The 20,436-nt window shown below is 42.7% G+C and overlaps 1 protein-coding gene across 1 annotated transcript in view; it reads right to left on the bottom strand.

Moving 5' to 3' along the window:
* LOC124035091 (cadherin-8-like) overlaps positions 1-20,436 on the bottom strand; it is a 92,317-nt gene that overhangs the window by 19,400 nt on the left and 52,481 nt on the right. Inside the window, exons 4-6 of the mRNA XM_046348508.1 lie at positions 8,171-8,290; positions 1,865-2,032; positions 1,471-1,658 (exon numbers count right to left, since the gene is read on the bottom strand). Of these exons, the coding sequence (XP_046204464.1) occupies positions 1,471-1,658; positions 1,865-2,032; positions 8,171-8,290 (476 nt within the window). The remainder of the gene's footprint in view (positions 1-1,470; positions 1,659-1,864; positions 2,033-8,170; positions 8,291-20,436) is intronic.

Genomic DNA, 20,436 nt, shown 5'->3' on the forward strand with positions numbered 1-20,436 from the left:
TGCAGTCGTGTTTAGATCAATATTTTGTAACCTTGCCGCAAAGAACCTTTAATAATTTGCACTTGGTATTTGACAGTAGTTTACAAAACTATTTTTGTTTTTGGGAGTGTCGTGGTGCTATTTGCTCCATTTAATCCTTTGTTCTTCCACATCGGCTAAGAAAAACTCCACGAGCTGGTGCAACAGGGCTCTGAAACCAAGAAAATGTTGTTCAGAGGACGGAACGGAAGCAGAAATACCAGTTCTGCTAAAGTAATCTGAACTTCACCATCTGGAGATGTGGAGGTGAGAAGAGAGTAGGCAGTTGATTTCCTGTTTTTCACATGCAATCTCATCCATCATGCTATTAGCAATGCAGGCAACAGATTCCAAGCCAAGTATACCGGAATAAAGTGATGAGGCAGAGCCACAGCGCTGCTGTCGCTGTGAAATACTAGAGGGAAGTATGTCAAAGGTCTTATTGATCATGTCTAGTTTGTTCTCAAGCTGTCTATTTTGTTTAGTAGAGTATAATCTATTCCAGGCAGATCATCAGAAAAAATATGATTTCATTTCATCCAATAGGAAGTCACAGTGGATGTCCTAACGTAATGTCATTTAGCATCCAAATGCAGTGACATACAATCACATTTGAATGATCTATAGCTCTAACTCCAGACATTAAACAAACCACGAGTCAAGACTTGAGCACACATCCATTAGTCATGCATACACTTCAATACTTCAGGCCTGAAGTAGCTTCTTCTTCTATCATCGCAGTTCTACGGACAAACGGTGACACTCCATATGCTTGTGTAATAGTAAATATTTAGATTGCTGGAGGCAAACATGCCATATCATTTGTTTTCCCTTTTGTACATTTAACCATCTACTGAATCAACAGTGTTCATTTTTGGTAGTTGTTTTTGATATAGTCTTACAGATCAATTCAATGGCAAAAGGTGCATTAAGATGGAGGAATTCAGATGATGATGTCTTTGTTTGCGCACTATCCACAGACTTTTAAAACTACGGCGTGTGACATGGTTCAATGTGCCTAAATATCAGCGCAATCACATTTTTTTATTTCTTAAAATTGCCAAATTGCTAGAATTGGGATCATGTATACTGTGCTAATGCCAACACAAAACAATTGTAGCAGAGTGCACTGTACAATACGGCGAACCTAGCAAATGAGGCGTTTGTGGTAAGTACAGTACATGGGGGGCCGCCATCTCTCTGCATCTTCGCCATTGAAACTGCTTTGCAGTATATATGTTGTAGAACAGCATTTCCCCCTCCATGGTCAATCTAAATGAAATCAGTCTACATATACAGCTCTGACCTGTAGCCTGCATGAACAAACTTCCTCCTTTGATACCCCATCTTGCAACCAACTATTTGGTCCTTGTTTAAGTTGAAGCTGTTAAGCTGATATCAAGTGGTTGTTGGTGGAACCCTAGGACAGGGCAGTTTGCGTCAGGTCCTTACCTTCTTTAGCCGAAGGATCCCCTCTTGAGTCTGGGCATCTGTAGTGATCTCGAAGACATCCCTCTCATCACCGTCAATGATGTTGTACGTTGATTTGGCGTTCTCGCCAATGTCCCTATCATTTGCCTTTACCTTGCCACCAGGTTGACCAATGGCAAGGTCCTCTGCGATCACAAACTCGTACAGACCTGAAGAATAGGACGTCATGATTATTTCACCCTAACAGTAGATGTTGTACCCTTATCTATGCATCTATATAACTAATACAATTCTGATTATTTTGGAAATTCATTAAAAAACAGTAGGCAGCAAAACAACAACAAATACATTCAGATTTACCAATGATGGGTTCTAAACTATAGTATATGGAGAGAGAATTGGACATTTTGTTTACTTTTTGAGAACTTCGGAGGGTTATCGTTGACATCTGTTAGTGTGACAGTAACTGTTGTTGTCCCTGACAACCCTCCCATATGACCACCCATGTCTTTTGCTTGAATGACGACCAGGTACTCCTCTCGCATCTCTCGATCCATCCCATGTAAAGCAATTTTAATGATTGCTGAAAGCAAAAGAATTAACAACAAATGTATTGTTATTGCAAAAACTCAACATACACATAAATGAAAAATTATGGGGTATACAAAGGCATTCATAATGCTTGACAGGATCGTTTCATTGCACCTTTAAGAGTGTTGCAGTATCCTTCATAACAACCTTTCTTAAACAGAGGTGGAATTTCTGACAGAACACCTGGAGAGAAGCTCTAATCCTGTGGATGGCATTGCAAATCATTGTCTTTGTTTGCTGGAGTGTCTGCAAGTAATTTTTGTTCTAATTGAATGGGAATTATGCCGTCCAGGTGCGTCATGCACCCCGGAAGTCTGAGGGGACACCAAGTACGTGAGGATGGCTGGGGGGGTAGAGAATTTAGCATTTCTCAGACACCTGAAACTATTTTCTCCTGCAATCTAGAACCATAATTAATATGCTTACTTTTATGTTAAAAATGTGTTTATTTATCTGCATATCTAAGCATACCTCTTGAGCTGTCTGTATCATCCTGACTGGTGGATCTTTAAAAAAAAGAATCTAACTATGAATCTCTGCATCTCTGCTAAAATCTGGGTAAAAGATTGAAAGAAATGTGTCTTATTCAGATCATTTAGTATTTTGCTAGCTTTTCTAAAGTCTACCAACCTTACAAGCAGGCATGCCAGCTAAGATAGACAAGCTAGCTGCTCTAACTTGATTGTGTAAGAACCGAAGCTGAAGAAAAGAAGCAGGTACGGAGAGTTGAACATTTAATTTAGCACAGACATGGAACATGACATGAACAGCGTCATGACAAACAAACATTAATGTAGAAGCAGGGAACAGAGCTGGGGATCAGACAGATATAGGGGAGGTAATAACACAGGTGATTGAGTCCAGGTGAGTGTAATGAATCGCTGATGCGCGTGACGAGGGAAGCTGGTGCGTGTAATGATGGTGGCAGGAGTGCGTAATGCAGGGCAGCCCGGTGCCCTCGAGCCCCAGGGACATTGCTAAGTAGGTAGTATTATTACAGAGAATAATAAATACACAGTTCCAGTCAAAAGTTTGGACACACCTGCTCATTCAAGGTTTTTTCTTTATGTTGACTATTTTCTACACTGTAGAATAATAATAAAGACATCAAAACTATGAAATAACACATATTGAATCATGTAGAAACCAAAAGAGTCTTAATAAACAAGATTTCTTCGAAGTAGCCACCCTTTGCCTTGATGACAGCTTTAAACACTCTTGGCATTCTCTCAGCCAAATCAAATCAAAATTATGTATTTGTCACATGCGCCGAATACAACAAGTATAGACCTTACCTTGAAATGCTTACTTGCAAGCCCTTAACCAACAGTGTAGTTCAAGAAGAGTTAAGAAAATATTTACCAAATAAGCTAAAGTAAAAAATTATAAAAGTAACACAATAAAATAACAATAACGAGGCTATATACAGGGGGTACCGTTACCGAGTCAATCTGCGGGGGCACAGGTTAGTCGAGGTAATTTGTACATGTAGGTAGGGGTGAAGTGACTACGCATAGATAATAAAAAGCGATCAGCAGCAGTGTACAAAACAAATGGAGGGGTCAATGTAAATAGTCCCGTGGCCATTTGATTCATTGTTCAGCAATCTTATTGCTTGGGGGTAGAAGCTGTTAAGGAGCCAATTTGGTTCTAGACTTGGTGCTCCGGTACCACTTGTCGTGTGGTAGAGAAAACAGTCTATGACTTGTGTGACTGGAGTCTCTGACAATTTTTTGGGCTTCCCTTTGACACCACCTATTATATAGGTCCTTGGATGGCAGGAACCTTGGCCCCAGTGATGTCCTGGGCCATACGCACCAACCTCTGTAGCACCTTACGGTCAGATGCAGAGCAGCTGCCATACAAGGCGATGATGTAACTGGTCAGGATGCTCTCAATGGTGCAGCTGTAGAACTTTTTGAGAACAAATTTGTTAATAATAATAATATAATAATATATGCCATTTAGCAGACGCTTTTATCCAAAGCGACTTACAGTCATGTGTGCATACATTCTACGTATGGGTGGTCCCGGGGATCGAACCCACTACCCTGGCGTTACAAGCGCCATGCTCTACCAACTGAGCTACAGGACCACCAGTCTCCTAAGTGGGAAAAGGCGTTTTCGTGCCCTCTTCACGACTTTCTTGGTTTGTTTGACCAATGATAGTTCGTTGGTGATATTGACACCAAGGAACTTGAAACTCTCGACCTGCTCCATGACCGCTCCGTCGATGTTAATGTTGGCCTGTTCGGCCCTCCTTTTCCTTTAGTTCACGATCAGCTCCTTTGTCTTGCTTACATTGAGGAAGAGGTTGTTGTCCTGGCATCGCACTGCTATGTCTCTGACCTCCTTCCTACAGGTTGTCTCATCGATGTCGGTAATCAGGCCTACCACTGTTGTGTTGTCAGCAAACTTAATGATGGTCTTGGAGTTGTGTTTGGCCAGACAGTTGTGGCTGAACAGGGCATACAGGACAGGAATATATACACACCCTTGAGGGGCCCCAGTGTTGGGGATCAGTATGGCAGACGTGTTGTTGCCTACCCTTACCACCTGAGGAGGCCCATCAGGAAGTCCAGGATCCAGTTGCAGAGGGTAGTGTTTAGTCCCAGGGTCCTTAGCTTAGTGATGAGCTTTGTGGGCACTGTGTTGTTGAACACTGCTGTACACAGCTGTATTTAATTAACAGCATTCTCAAATAGGTGTTCCTTTTGTCCAGGTTACCTTCGCTTCCTTGGGCACAGCGACCATGGTGGTCTGCTTGAAACAAGCAGGTATTACGGTCAGGTAGAGGTTGAAAATGTCAGTGAAGACACTTGCCAGTTGGTCCTCGCATGCTTTGAGTACATGTCCTAGTAATCAGTCTGCCCCCGCAGCTTTGTGAATGTTGACCTGCTCACTTTGGCTACCGAGAGAGTTATCACACAGTCGTCCAGAACAACTGGTGCTCTCATGCATGTTTCAGTGTTGCTTGCCTGAAAGCGAGCATAAAATGCATTTAGCTCGTCTGGTAGGCTTACGTCACTGGGAAGCTTGCGTCTGGGTTCCCCTTGTAGTCTGTAATAGTTTTCAAGCCCTGCCACATCAGACGAGCGTCAGAGCCGGTGTAGCAGGATTCAATCTTTATCCTGTATTGATGCTTTGCTTGTTTGTTGCTTCGTCTGTACGACGTCGTCAATGCACTTATAGATGAAGCCGATGACTGAGGCAGTATACTGCTCAATGCCATTGGATGAATCACGGAACATATTCCAGTATGTGCTAGCATAACAGTCCTGGCGCGTAGCAGCCGCGTCATCTGACCACTTCCGTATTGAGCGAGTCACTGGTACTTCCTGCTTTAGTTTTTGCTTGTAAGCAGGAATCAGGAGGATATAATTATGGTCAGATTTTCCAAATGGAGGGCGGGGGAGAGCTTGGTATGCATCTCTGTGTGCTTTTCCAACAGTCTCGAAGGAGTTCCACATATAATGAGCACTTGTTGGCTGCTTTTCCTTCACTCTGCTTTCCAACTCATCCCAAACCATCTCAATTGGGTCGAGGTCAGGGGATTGTGGAGGCCAGGTCATCTGATGCAGCACTCCATCAATCTCCTTCTTGGTAAAATGGCCCTTACTCAGCCTTGATGTGTTTTTTGGGTCATTGTCCTGTTGAGAAACAAATGATAGTCCCACTAAGCACAAACCAGATGGGATGGCATATCACTACAGAATGCTGTGGTAGCCATGCTGGTTAATACGTGTGCCTTGAATTGTAAATGAATCATAGACTGTGACACCAGCAAAGCAACCCCACACCATCATACCTCCTCCATGCTTCACGGTGGGAACCACACATGCGGAGATGTGTTCACCTACTCTGCGTCTCACAAAGACACAGTGTTTGGAACTAAAAATCTTGCATTTGGACTCCTTAGACCAAAGTACAGATTTCCATCAAATGTCCATTGCTCGTGTTTCTTGGCCCAAGCAAGTCTCTTCTTGTTATAGGTGTCCTTAAGTAGTGTTTTTTGCAGCAATTTGACCATGAAGGCCCGATTCACACAATCTCCTCTGAACAGTTGATGTTGAGATGTGTCTGTTACTTGAACTCTGTGAAGCATTTATTTGGGCTGCAATATGAGGTGCTGTTAATGAACTTATCCTCTGCAGCAGAGGCAATTCTGGGTCTTCCTTTCCTGTGGCAGTCCTCATGAGAGCCAGTTTCATCATAGCACTTGATGGTTTAAGAGACTGAACTAAAACGTTAAATGTTCTTGAAATTTTCCGCATTGACTGACCTTCATGTCTTAAAGTAAAGATGGACTGTTGTTTCCCTTTGCTTATTTTAGCTGTTCTTGCCATAATAAGGACTTGGTATTTTACCAAATAGGGCTATCTTTTGTTTACCGCCCCTACCTTGTCACAACACAACTGATTGGCTCAAACGCATTAAGAAGGAAATAACTTCCCCCAAATGTACTTTTAACAAGGCACACCTGTTAATTGAAATACTTTCCAGGTGACCATCTCATGAAGCTGGTTGAGAGAATGCCAAGAGAGTGCAAAGCTGTCATCAATGCAGGCTTCGTTCAATAATCTCAAATATAAAATATATTTTGATTTGTGTAACACTGTTTTGGTTACTACATGATTGCATATGTGTTGTTTCATCGTTTGATGTCTTCACTATTATTCTACAAATAGTAAAAATCAAGAAAAACCCTGGATTGAATAGGTGTGTCCAAACCTTTGACTGGTACTGCATATATCGAAAATATTGTACACAGAATGAACCTTATTGACTGCAGTGGCACGGTGCAGAAAATGAAGAGCTCAGGGCAAGGATAATCCACTCAGCAAACAGAGGCCCGGCAGGATAATCCAAAAAATAATCAACACTTAATAAAGGCCTGACACCCTTGGTCATATTATGCCTGAGACAATGCACTGTTCTTACCTGTCGGAAGCAGGTAAGAACAACTCTCCCTAAAAGAAGTGCAAACACACAAAACACACACACACACACAAACTCATATGTACTCACGCACCACACCCACAGACACACATGCACACACACTTCAGTTATCCTCTGGTACTCACTCTACTGTCATCTCTGTTGATCATCGTTAGCTATTCAAATTAATTCCTCATCACTGAAAAGGGTGGAAAGACAAACACTCATTTCCATAGATATTCGGTAGGATTTTTTTTTGTACCGTCCATTAACCAAGTGATGGATTGGGGCATGATGTTTATTTATTTATCACATGCCTTTCATTTCCTTCATGGTGTTGGAAGTGTCAAATGGATAATAATGTTTGTTTTTCCCTGACTTTTTATTTGTCATTAACATTCATTAAAACAGCTGGCTCACTTGAATGAGCCATCTGCATTTGCTCAGTAATCATGCAAAGCGTGCACGCTGATCCTCAAATTGTCCTTTCATAGATTCGCTATACCTTCTCCATTTTATTGTGGCAGAGGTGAGTGGTTTAAAATCATAATATGGTTGAGGTGGAAACAGGGTTTCTACAGTATATGTCGAAATGTGCCTTCATATGTATTATGGACATACAGTTTGGACGTTCTTGGAGCTTGTCTATTATATGTTGTTTTTCCAAATTGTGAGCAGTTGATTTCCATCTCATTGCTTATTAATGTAATTTCACCATTATTTAATCACGTTGCTTACAGACACACTGTTAACAAGTCGGCTGAAAATGCAATTAGGAAAACAGCAGAGTCAAGGTTGAGGAATAAGCGGACGGCAAATTGAATTAAAAAAGACGGCACTGTCTTTTAAATGTAAAGAGTCCTTGAATATCTTGTTGGGAGTTATATCCTCAAAACGCAACTATAATTTGTATGCTGAGTAATTGTCCATGTATGGATTTTATGCATTCAATCTGTACATTTCACTGAAACAACACTTGTTTTGACTGCCATCGAACCATACAGGAAGGAGTGTATTTGTTCAGGCTCAACAATGTTACATGCCATGATCCTGAAAGTTACATGTATTTTGCACTGTTGAAGAAAGAGCTGCAAGTAAGCATTTCACTGTACTGTTTATACCCGCTGGATCCTGTGCATGTGACGAATAAACTTGGATTTGCTTTAGTATTTCACCATGGCAATCCACTCACCAGTGTTGGGGTCTATGGAGAAGTAGGGCTGTCCTTCCAGTATGCTGTACACAAGTTTAGCACTGTTTCCATAGACTGGGTCATCTGCGTCTGTTGCCGTCACCCTAGTGACTGAGGTACCTGTATATGAGAAAGGGCATATAATTAAAAAGAGAGTGGACTTCTGACACCCATAATCACTCCTTACAGCTAGCTTCTCCCCCTGTAATCTTCCTGGTTCCACTATAAAGCCAGGGGTACTTATTGGTAAGGTTAAAGACAACATTATTGCCAGACACATGAATGACACAGCATACTGTGCTACAACGTCCCAGCAGAGAAAACAATCATACAGTGAAAGCTTTGAAAAATGAACAATAAAGAGCAGGGTTGATGCTGATGCCCAACTCGTCATTAGTCTGTGGCTCAGGTGGAAAGAGAATAAAAGGAGGAAAGCTGTTCGCAGAGGCAGCAACTTGACAGTACAGATGGTATGGTAATTTGTTTTGTAAAATGTGTTCTCAGGTGTTCTGACAACATCGGTAAATGTTCATGGTTACAGAAGGCATCAGGCCTAGCCACAGGTATCCAGGCCTGCTGACTGCAGGAGACATAATGGGTCATAGTGGGGGACAACACTAGTTAAGGCCACCTCTGTGCCGACCATTAGGCATATGCCATTAATCTGGCACAAACAGAGTAATAACACCAGGCCAGTTTAACATGGTGCTTCTCAGTTTTAATATAAGGATGCTAACTCTTTTCTTTTCTAGTAGATTTCTCTGCAAAATTGTTGTTAGGACCATTGAAAGAAAATGTGTGGAATAAAGGTTGAGATGTTTCCCTTATGCAGCTGTTGGCAGGGAACAAACAGTCTGTTGGTCTAAACCCCTCTGTTCTGCCTTGTATCACCTGGCTTTGGGGCTTGGCAAATGGTTTTGAGGCAGAGAGCACGAGTTGTGCCTTTGTAGATACAGACAATCTGCAGTTCAGAATATGTGGTGCTCATCAACTGTTTTACAGGTACACTTCTCTGGTAGAGTTCAGTGTGTCAAATCGGAGGGCCTGTTGTCCAGACCTCTAGCAGTCTCTATGGGTGTGCCACAGGGTTAAATTATCGGGCCCACTCTCTTCTCTGTATACATCAATGATGTCGATCTTTCTGCGGGTGATTCTCTGATCCACCTCTATGCAGATGACACCATTCTGTATACTTCTGGCCCTTCTTTGGGTACAGTGTTAACTAACCTCCAGACGAGCTTTAATGACAGTGTTTAATTGGTATATTGTAATTACTTCACCACCATGGCCTATTTATTGCCTTACCTCCCTTATCTTACCCCATTTGCGGACACTGTATATAGACTTTTTTTCCTCTATTGTGTTATTGACTGTATGTTTGTTTATTCCATGTGTATCTCTGTGTTGTTGTATGTGTTGAACTGCTTTGCTTTATCTTGGCCAGGTCGCAGTTGTAAATGAGAACTTATTCTCTACTTGCCTACCTGGTTAAATAAAAAAATATTCTCAACTAGCCTACCTGGTGAACTAAATAAAAAATAAATAAACTGTATAATATTCTCATGAGCCTGTTCATATGACATGTTACAGAATTTCAAGATTGTTTCATGAGAGAGGGTCATTAAATATTGTACATGAGGGGAATGCATTTCCTTTTTTATACAGCCAAAACATGTCTAACAATGATTAATAGTAACACTGTGCTCCCTTTTACAAAAACAAAACATATAGACCACCATTGCACTCTGACTAAAAACCTGCTTTGCTATTGCTACCCAATTATTTAACATAGAGAGCCTCAAGTGGCCCTTTGAGACATGTGTTTGTTAGTTATTCATGTGCTGTGATGACCCTTACCATTGCCAGGGCTTACCAAATCACTCAACAGTTTCACGTGCTGTTACAATACCAGAATTTTAGTAAACCTAGATTCTTTGAAAGTGTCACAAAGTCTTTGTTTAGGGAATGATCAGGGAATGTATGTAACGTCGTTTGTCTGTTGTAAGAAGAGAGTCAGACCGAAATGCAGCGTGTAGGTTACTCATGACTTTAAAGAAGATAATCGCGGTACATGAAATAACTGAATAAATACAAAAACAACAAACGGAACGTGAAACCTATTACAGCCTATCTGGTGAACACTACACAGAGACTGCAACAAACACCCACAAAATACAACGCGAACTCAGGCTACCTAAATACGGTTCCCAATCCGAGACAACGAGAATCACCTGACTCCAATTGAGAATTGCCTAGACACACCCCTAATCATACACAATCCCAATTAATACAAACCCCAATACGAAACACAGCATATAAACCCATGTCACACCCTGGCCTACCCAAACATATACCAAAAACACAAAATACAATGACCAAGGCATGACAATGTAGGGAAATAATACAAATGAATTACAATTGAAGTACTATTGATGTATGCAACAATAAAAATGTGTCTATTCCTGCAACGCTGGTTGAGAATAATGTACTGTATATTGTATCTGCTATAGGTATTTGCCAATTGTCAAATGAAATTAGGACAGGACAGGAAATTGCTCCACTTTTCAGAGATAATAAGTCTTATCTGCCTAAAAGTTAAATTGCTAATACTACAGTGGCAGTGGGAAAATGGAGCCATATTTGCATTTAATTATGAAGGCACCTTCATACCTCTGATTTCTTGAAAGGTGTGTCTGCAGCAAATAGCAAATCCAAACTATGTGACAATACATAGGGACTGAAGTGTGGAACAAAACAGTGGAACTAGTGGGCCATGAAATAGCCCCCTCTACCTTTTTCTTTTCAGAGGGGTAGATTCTCCACTCCTCTGATAAAAAAAAGGTGAGGGATTAAAAAAGCTTCTGTTTGGCACTGTTTCAAATCAGTACAGATTAGCTTGTCCTTCCTGGATATTGTACCGAGAATTCGGGGACACTCATGACTGCAGAGTTGGATGCACCACTGGGCCCTTGGTCGAGGAAACTCAATTGTGGGAATATTGTCTATGGTTTGATTTGATGCCTGTAGCCCACCAGTGCAATTACAAATATGTAACACCTATATGCTTCAGGTGATGAAAAATAACAATTTCTTATACAAATGAAATTACAAAGCTGATTTGGGTCTGTGACAAAACCTCTGCAGGTTTGAGGCCTAAATCGATTGACGTTGTGCAGTCACACTACTGACGTTAATTCTCAAACAAATGTCACTTACAGTATGTGGTAGTTTCTGAACTACTTTTGTGATGGATGAATGAATCCATGCTATCCCCCTGTCTAAAGACATGTGTCATGCACTTTTGTTTTGTTCCAGCCGTCCACAAACACCCAGAGATGCTACAGATTGTGTTCCTATGGTAAACCTAATGTAATCTCATTAATATTAACTAGAGTACTGAGGATTTATTGCTACACAAATTATACAATTTTTTTTAATGCCCGCAGGTTATGAAACTATTAGGCAAATAGGAGTTATGGTCATGGTCTTTATGGTGCAAAAGCTAGCGTTTCAAGAGTGAGGGCGGGATAAAGTTGTTGGGGTATATCCCTTTGTCTCATCAGATGAAAAACTAAGAGGGCACTTCCCATTTACTGTGTACATTCCTACAGTGATAGAAAATCAATAGGAATCTTCCTTGAAAACTGGAGGGGATAAATCCAGAGGCTTAGTGATGGCAGTTGTGGCACGATGGCAGTGGGAGTGGGAACTCTTTGTTAGTGCCATGGCTTTTGTTTCCCAGTGTCATAATTGTCTCTGGCTGATGCTCCAGTGTTGCCAGGGGCCCATGGGGCTAACAGGACGTCAGACGTCAGGGCTATCCTGATTGGCATGCCACTGACAGTAAGGGAGAATGGGGCTCTGTGACCACGTGTAAACTCAGCAAAAAAAGAAACGTCCTCTCACTGTCAACGCCATTTATTTTCAGCAAACTGAACATGTGTAAATGTTTGTATGAACATAACAAGTTTCAACAACTGAGACATAAACTGAACAAGTTCCACAGACATGAGACTCACAGAAGTGGAATCATGTGTCCCTGAACAAAAGAGGGTTCAAAATCAAAAGTAACAGTCAGTATCTGGTGTGGCCACCAGCTGCATTAAGTACTGCAGTGTATCTCCTCCTCCTGGACTGCACCAGATTTGCCAGTTCTTGCTGTGAGACGCCACTCTTCCACCAAGGCACCTGCAAGTTCTCGGACATTTCTGGGGGAAATGGCACTAGCCCTCACCCTTCGATCCAACAGGTTCCAGGCTTCGCTGGCATGGCAGAACACTGTTTTGCAGGAAATCACGCACAGAACGAGCAGTATGGCTGGTGTCATTGTCATGCTGGAGGGTCATGTCAGGATGAGCCTGCAGGAAGGGTACCACATGAGGGAGGAGGATGTCTTCCCTGTAACGAACAGTGTTGAGATTGCCTGCAATGACAACAAGCTCAGTCCAATGATGCTCTGACACACTGCCCCAGACCATGATGGACCCTCCACCTCCAAATCGATCCCACTCCAAAGTGCAGGCCACGGTGTAACGCTCATTCCTTCGACGATAAACGAGAATTCGACCATCATGGTGAGGCAAAACCGCGACTTGTCAGTGAAGAGCACTTTTTTGCCAGTCCTGTCTGGTCCAGCGACGGTGGGTTTGTGCCCATAGGCAACGTTGTTGCCGGTGATGTCTGGTGAGGACCTGCCTTACAACAGGCCTACATGCCCTCAGTCCAGCCTCTCTCAGCCTATTGCGGACAGTCTGAGCACTGATGAAGGGATTGTGCGTTCCTGGTGTAACTCGGGCAGTTGTTGTTGCCATCCTGTACCTGTCTTGCAGGTGTGATGTTCGGATGTACCAATCCTGTGCAGGTGTTGTTACACGTGGTCTGCCACTGCGAGGACGATCAGCTGTCCATCCTGTCTCCCTGTATTGCTGTCTTAGGCGTCTCATAGTACGGACATTGCAATTTATTGCCCTGGCCACATCTGCAGTCCTCGTGCCTCCTTGCAGCATGCCTAAGGTATGTTCAAGCAGATGAGCAGGGACCCTCGGCATCTTTCTTTTGGTGTTTTTCAGAGTCAGTAGAAAGGCCTCTTTAGTGTCCTAAGTTTTCCTAACTGGGACCTTAATTGCCAACCATCTGTAAGCTGTTAGTGTCTTAACGACCGTTCCACTAGTGCGTGTTCATTAATTGTTTATGGTTCATTGAACAAGCATGGGAAACAGTGTTTAAACCATTTACAATGAAGATCTGTGACGTTATTTGGATTTTATTTGAAAGACAGGGTCCTGAAAAAGGGATGTTTCTTTTTTTTGCTGAGTTTATATATATATGCAGTCACGTAGACATCAGGAAAGTAGTATCCAACTCTACAACCTTGGATACACCCGTGCTATTTATCTCACTGTGTCTGCACTGTGGAGTGCACATAGACTAAACCAAGAACACCGTGTTCAGTGGTTAGAATAGCAGTATTATTTACTGTATGTCTAGCCTCATCTGAGATTGCAAATAATATACAAATAAATATTATGAAAATAGTGTCCTTGAAATAATTGCTATTTTCTATCTTCACCTATTTATACTCAAATGTATTGAAAAATACCGTATGTGAATTAAGTTTCAGTGACTCATCATGGTGATGAATAGATATTCCCCGGGCTCATCATCTCCTCTGGTTTCTAGGTCAAATCAAATGAGTGCCAGTCCTCAACTGGCTGACCGGTAGTGAATGGTCTATGAATGCACTAGCCTTGTGACAAGAGAATGACCACGTATTAATGATCATCAGATAGATGTTGGCGCTGTTATCTTTTCTGGCTGTGCCACAATAGAAAAACAGCTTATGGTCAGACTAAGAGACTCATGTGGATTGGCTTACCTTGCTGTAGTGAATGCGGCTGCTGTATGACCCTGTTGATTGAAATGCATAGACTGGGAAACACATTAAGCAAAGTCAGGACTGTGTCACATGAAAACAGCAGGCCAAAACTCTTGACTATAGAAATAGGATAAACAAGGTTCAGTAAACAACCATGTACTGTAGGTGCAATGCCATATTTGGAATGCTGCCAATGTATTCTCAGGGTTGACAACCAGGTTCCATATGGGTTACATATTAACTTTGATGAGGCAGATGGATGTGATGGAAATTCTGAAACAAATCAGTATGGAAACAACTTGAAAGAGTGAACTTTGTCATCTGCCACTCAACATGGCAGTCCAATTTCCCAACCAATTTTCAATCCAGTATGATTTACAACTAGCATTGTCACTGAAAATGGTGTTACATTCCATATTGCTCATGAGGAGACAAGAACATGGTGTAAAAGTCTGACGAAAAATAATAATCCATCAGTAAAGCATTCTCTCCCTCAACAGATCACTCTTCATAACCCAGGTAATGCATACCCATGCTTAACGTTGTGTGCGAGTAGGGCTACTTCAACGGATAGGAGAAAGAATGGACAGTCTGAATCTGAGATGATCAAAATGCATGTGTTTTTAACGACTCATGGTGTAATCACAAAAAGATACAGGAATTCAAGTCCCTCTGCTCATCCGATCTAGAATGAATTACAATTAAGTGCCGGCCATTTTACCTACCAAGAAAATTCTTGTCATTTATAGTCACAGCTGTGTACATTCCCCCTCAAGCAGACACCAAGACGGCTATCAAGGAACTTCACTGGACTATATGCAAACTGTAAACCATACACCCTGAGGCTACATTTATTGTAGCTGGGGATTTTAACAAAGCAAATCTGAGAACAAGTCTACCTAAATGCTTCCAGCATATTGACTGCGCAGCGCGCATGCGCAATACTGCGACTCTGACATCCGCGATGCATACAAAGCCCTCCCCCGCCCTCCCTTCGGTAAATCCAACCACAACGCCATCTTGCTCCTTCCGTATTATAAGCAGAAACTCAAACAGGATGTACCAGTGACGAGAAACATGCCACATTTGCAGGACCAATCGGAAGCCACGCTTCAAAATTGTTTTGATCACACGGACTGGAACAACATCGACATATGCGCTGACTCGGTGAGTGTGTTTATAAAGAAATGCTTTAGAGATGTTTTACCCACTGTTACTAATAAAACCTAACCTAACCAGAAACCATGGCTGGATGGTGGAATTTGCGCAAAACTGATAGGGCGATCCACTGCATTTAATCATGGAAAGAGGTCTGGGATTATGTCTGAATATAACAGTGAAGCTATTCCCTACGCAAGGCAATCAAACAAGCGAAATGCCAGTACAGGGACAAGGAGGAGTCGCAATTCAATGGCTCAGACTCGAGACATATGTGGCAGGGTCTACAGGAAATCACAGACTGCAAAAAGAAATCCAGCCACGTCATGGACACCGACGTCACACTTACAGACAAACTAAACACCTTCTTTGCCCGCTTTGAAGATAATACAGTGCCACCATTGCAGCCTGCTAACAAGGACCGCAACCCCCCCCCCCTTCCTTCTCCGTGGCTGACGTGAGTAAAACATATAAAGTCGTTAACCCTCGCAAGGCTGCTGGCCCAGACAGCATCCCTAGCCGCATCCTCAAAGCATGCGCAGACCAGCTGGCTGGTGTGTTTACGAACATATTCAATCGCTCCCTATCCCAGTCTGTTGTTATCACATGCTTCAAGATGGCTAACATTGTTCCTGTACCCAAGAAGGCAAAGATAACTGAACTAAATGACTTCTGTCATCATGACGTTCTTTGGGAGACTAGTAAACATACTGCACACTGCCCTATCCCATCTGGACAAAAGGAATACCTATGTAAGAATGCTCAGCATTCAACACCATAGTACTCAACCCCACTCTGTGCAATTGGGTCCTGGACTTTCTGACGGGCCACCCCCAGGTGGTGAATGTAGAAAACAACATCTCAACTTCGCTTACCCTCAACACTGTGGCCCCACAAGCGTGTGTGCTCAGCCCCCACCTGTATTCCCTGTTCACCCATGACTGCATGGCCATGCACGCCTCCAACTCAATCACCAAGTTTGCAGACGACACAACAGTGGTGGGCGTGATTACCAACAACAACAAGAAAGCCTACAGGGAGGAGGTAGAGGCACTCAGAGTGTGGTGTCAGGAAAACAACCTCTTACTCAATGTCAACAAAACAAAGGAGATGATCGTGGACCTCAGGAAACAGCAGAGGGAACACCCCCCTATCCACATCGAAGGGACATCACTGGAGAAGGTGGAAAGTTTTAAGTTCCTCGGCGTACACATCACAGACAAACTGAAATGGTCCAATCACACAGACATTGTGGTGAAGAAGGTGCAACAGCACCTCTTCAATCTCAGGAGGCTGAAGAAATTTTGCTTGTCGCCCAAAACCCTGACAAACTTTTATAGATGCACAATCGAGAGCATCCTGTCAGGTTGTATCACAGCCTGGTACGGCAACTGCACTGCCCTCATCCGCTAGGCTCTCCAGTGGGCGGTGCCGTCTGCACAATGCATCACTGGGGGCAAACTACCTGCCCTCCATAACACCTACAACACCCAATGTCACAGGAAGGCCAAAAAGATCATCAAGGACAACAACCACCTGAGCCACTGCCTGTTCCAACCACTACCATCCAGAAGGCGAGGTCAGTACAGGTGCATCAAAGCTGGAACAGAGAGATTGAAAAACAGCTTCTATCTCATGGCCATCAGACTGCTGAACAGCAATCACTAACTCAGAGAGCCTGCTGCATGCATTGAGACCAAATCACTGGCCACTTTAATAAATGGCACTTTAAATAATGCCACTTCAATAATGTTTACAAACAAATCTATCACATGTATATATAGTGTATTTTATACCATCTATTGCACCCTGCCTATACCGCTCAGCCATCACTCATCCATATACTTATATGTACATATTCTCATTCACCCCTTTAGAAATGTGTGTATTAGGTAGTTGTTGGGGAATTGTTCGATTACTTGTTAGATATTACTGCACTGCCATAACTACAAGCACAAGCATTTCGCTACACTCGCATCTACTAACCACGTGTATCTGACAAATAACATTTGATTTGATTTGAAGACCTGTTGAATATCAGATACTGTTTTCCTGCCCAGAATATCCAGAATACATAGTTGTCAGTATCACCAAAATTGCTCCCCTGAGCCATTGCTTGATCGGGGACATCAGGCATGTGAAGTGTAAGTAACTGTCACACATAACCCCTTTGTGGTCATTGTCATTTTTGCAGTACAATTCATTGCCTTTTTTAAGATACAGCAATCACTGAGAAACTGGAAGGGAATGTGTGTGTGTGTGTGTGTGTGTGTGTGTGTGTGTGTGTGTGTGTGTGTGTGTGTGTGTGTGTGTGTGTGTGTGTGTGTGTGTGTGTGTGTGTGTGTGTGTGTGTGTGTGTGTGTGTGTGTGTGTGTGTGTGTGTGTGTGCATGTGTGTGTGTGTGTGTGTTGCAGGAGGAGTGACAAGGAAAACTTACATAACAAGCAGGCTGTGGAGTGTGAGCCGTGACAAGCCGTTTACAGGAACCACAGGAACAAAACAATTAAGAGTGTCCTTTGTTCACCGCTGATGGCTGTGACATATGCCGTCATTTTGAAGTGTTGTGTCATTGATTCACTTTAATTAGTTGTTAGGAAATGTATGCAACATGCAGATAGTTCAGGGAAGGAAGTTAGAGACAGAATGGGACACTTCACATATTTAATTGCTCCCAGGACAGTTATAATGGCTGGGCAAAAACAAATAAAAAACATTGGTATATGTTCTTATGAATATATTCATCCTGAGTAAGTGACCACAATGGTGTTCTTCCAATACTCTTACAGCAAGGAGTGTAAATATTTAGTACACATTATGTTTTTGAAAAACAAGTTACAATATGCTGTAGGAACTGTTCTGGAAAATGATGGTGTGGTTAAGGGTTATTCAATAGAAGCTGATTATAGAAGCTGCTTATTCAATAGAAGCTGTCCATGGTCAACAGAGACTTGAAACCAAGAATGACTGTGTTACAATGATGACCAATGCACTACGCTGACATAGACAAATGCACTGTAGCACATTGTTTTTAACATAACTAGATTTGCATTGTACATTTTCTTTGCATTGGAAAATGTATCCAAATGACCCAAACTGCAAGACTGCAGTCAAAGGTCCCATAACCAGGGGGCAGCAGCCTGAGGGTGAAACAAGGGAAATGGGGCATAGGACTTCTGAATATCACATAGGACCAACTACCACAGGTATAACAGGTTTTTAACTAGGCAAGTCAGTTAAGAACAAATTCTTATTTACAATGACAGCCTACCCCGGCCAAACACGGACGACACTAGGCCAATTGTGCGCCGCCCTATGGAACAACCAATCACGGCCAGATGTGATGCAGCCTGGATTCAAACCAGGTACTGCAGTGACTTAGACCACTGTGCCACTTGGGAGCCCGCTTTGACATTGGTCAGACACCTCCTAGAGAACTGAATCAAAACATGCACCCTGTACTCAGAGGAAATGTGAGTGTAGGAGGGAACACCGGAGAACTTAGCTGAACTGCCATCAGATACAAGATCGTTGAGTCCAAAGGGTCAACATGATTCCCGGAGGAATCTGAAAGGTAAGACCAAATGCACTGCACGTGACTTGGGACTCAATGCATCAGTCAGGCATACAGAGAATTCCTACTCCCTCCTGACGAGCAATCCATCATTGGGAACACACAGAAGCTTGTGGTCACTTACACTATGTCCCTATAAAATTAGCGCACACGCACGCACCTGATGGATATCACATAGAAGAAGAGAGAAAATACAATGGCTAGGGCCTCCAAACTCCAAGTCATCTCCTGCTTTGTTTATCCTCCTTGAAGTGAGTTGAAATTTTAAAGGGCCATCTCTGCACTCTGTTGCAGAGCAGATTTAGACAATTACCCAGAAGCGCTGAAGTGACATAGTCAACCTGTTCACTGACTGGTGCTGCATAGACTACTGTGGACACCAGCCTATGGCTGTGGAGAAACCACAGACTGGTTAAATCCATACTCCGGCGTAAGGTACAATGCAACTGTCAATATTTCACTAACAGTGAAACCAGAATAAGGCACTGTGCTGAAACAAAACAAGCCAAATACCAACATGAGCAGAGAGGTGAAGAAAAACACTCCTCAAAGAATAATCATCATCTACAGAACATGTAACAGGCTGAGTGCTGTTTCATGGTTTCCACACACAGGTTAGAGAAGTGTTGGAGAAAGCATGAGCAGAGGCAGTGTAACAGAGCATTGGCTTTGGTTAATGGGACAGGCATCTGTGAGGATCACAAAGGCTCCACATACAGGAGATTTACCACTTGATCTCACGTTCTTATCGGTTCCTTTTTCAAATGACCTTGCTGCATGGACTTTTATGCCTTCCCTTTATTCTCTGCTGTGATTGGATGGGCCTCCTTGCTCAAGTCTCTGCCACCTTGATGAATGTTTTTCCCTCCCATTTATGTGTCTGTGTGCAATTCCCGCCACCAGCAGTGCCACATGAATCTTCTGCCGGGCCCCTTTGGGAAATGTTAGCATAGCAGTGACACTCTCATGCACAAAATAAAGCCTCATCCCTGTGTTTACTGAAGTGATCCCCAGAAAGCTTTTTACTTTTGTGTGTGTGTTCTTCACTAAGGAGATGCTTAAGCTACTGTGGGTAGAATCATGGACCTTTTTCGTCTCTCGTAAGTATTTACTTGGTGTACTGCCTTTAGTAATTTGAAAATGCCTTTTAAAACAACTATAAAGATAACGTATTTTTTTCTCTCCACAGGATGCAATCAGTGCTTTCCATTTGGGAGAGCGCGGTTGGGTGCCTGCGGGGACCAAACAACAATGGTTTGTACCTCTGACAATTAATAATGCAGACAGAGAACGATGGGAGGGCATAGGATCCCACACTCACTGCTGAGTACTCTACAATCACCAGGAGCAAGAAGAGCACGAGTATAGACAACTGTTCCCGCAACGCACCCTCCCACACACTACAGTCCTTCAAACACACACACTTAGGAAAGAGTTTGGGGGTGAAAACAAGTGAAATATAGTGAGAGAGATACACAGCGATAGTGGGGAAGAGAGGCAGGGAGTAAAAAGAGGGAGGCTTGCAGAGCAGAAGCGAGAAGGAGAGCAGCAGAGAAAAAGCCTCAACGCAACACTACATATCTGCAGCTCTCCTCCTGCATAATTAATGGGACGGAGCAAGATATTTTGAACTGAAGAATGTCTGTGAGAAAGCAACCTGGC

Source organism: Oncorhynchus gorbuscha, linkage group LG05 (genome assembly GCF_021184085.1).
Source record: "Oncorhynchus gorbuscha isolate QuinsamMale2020 ecotype Even-year linkage group LG05, OgorEven_v1.0, whole genome shotgun sequence".
Classification (NCBI taxonomy): Eukaryota; Metazoa; Chordata; class Actinopteri; order Salmoniformes; family Salmonidae; genus Oncorhynchus; species Oncorhynchus gorbuscha.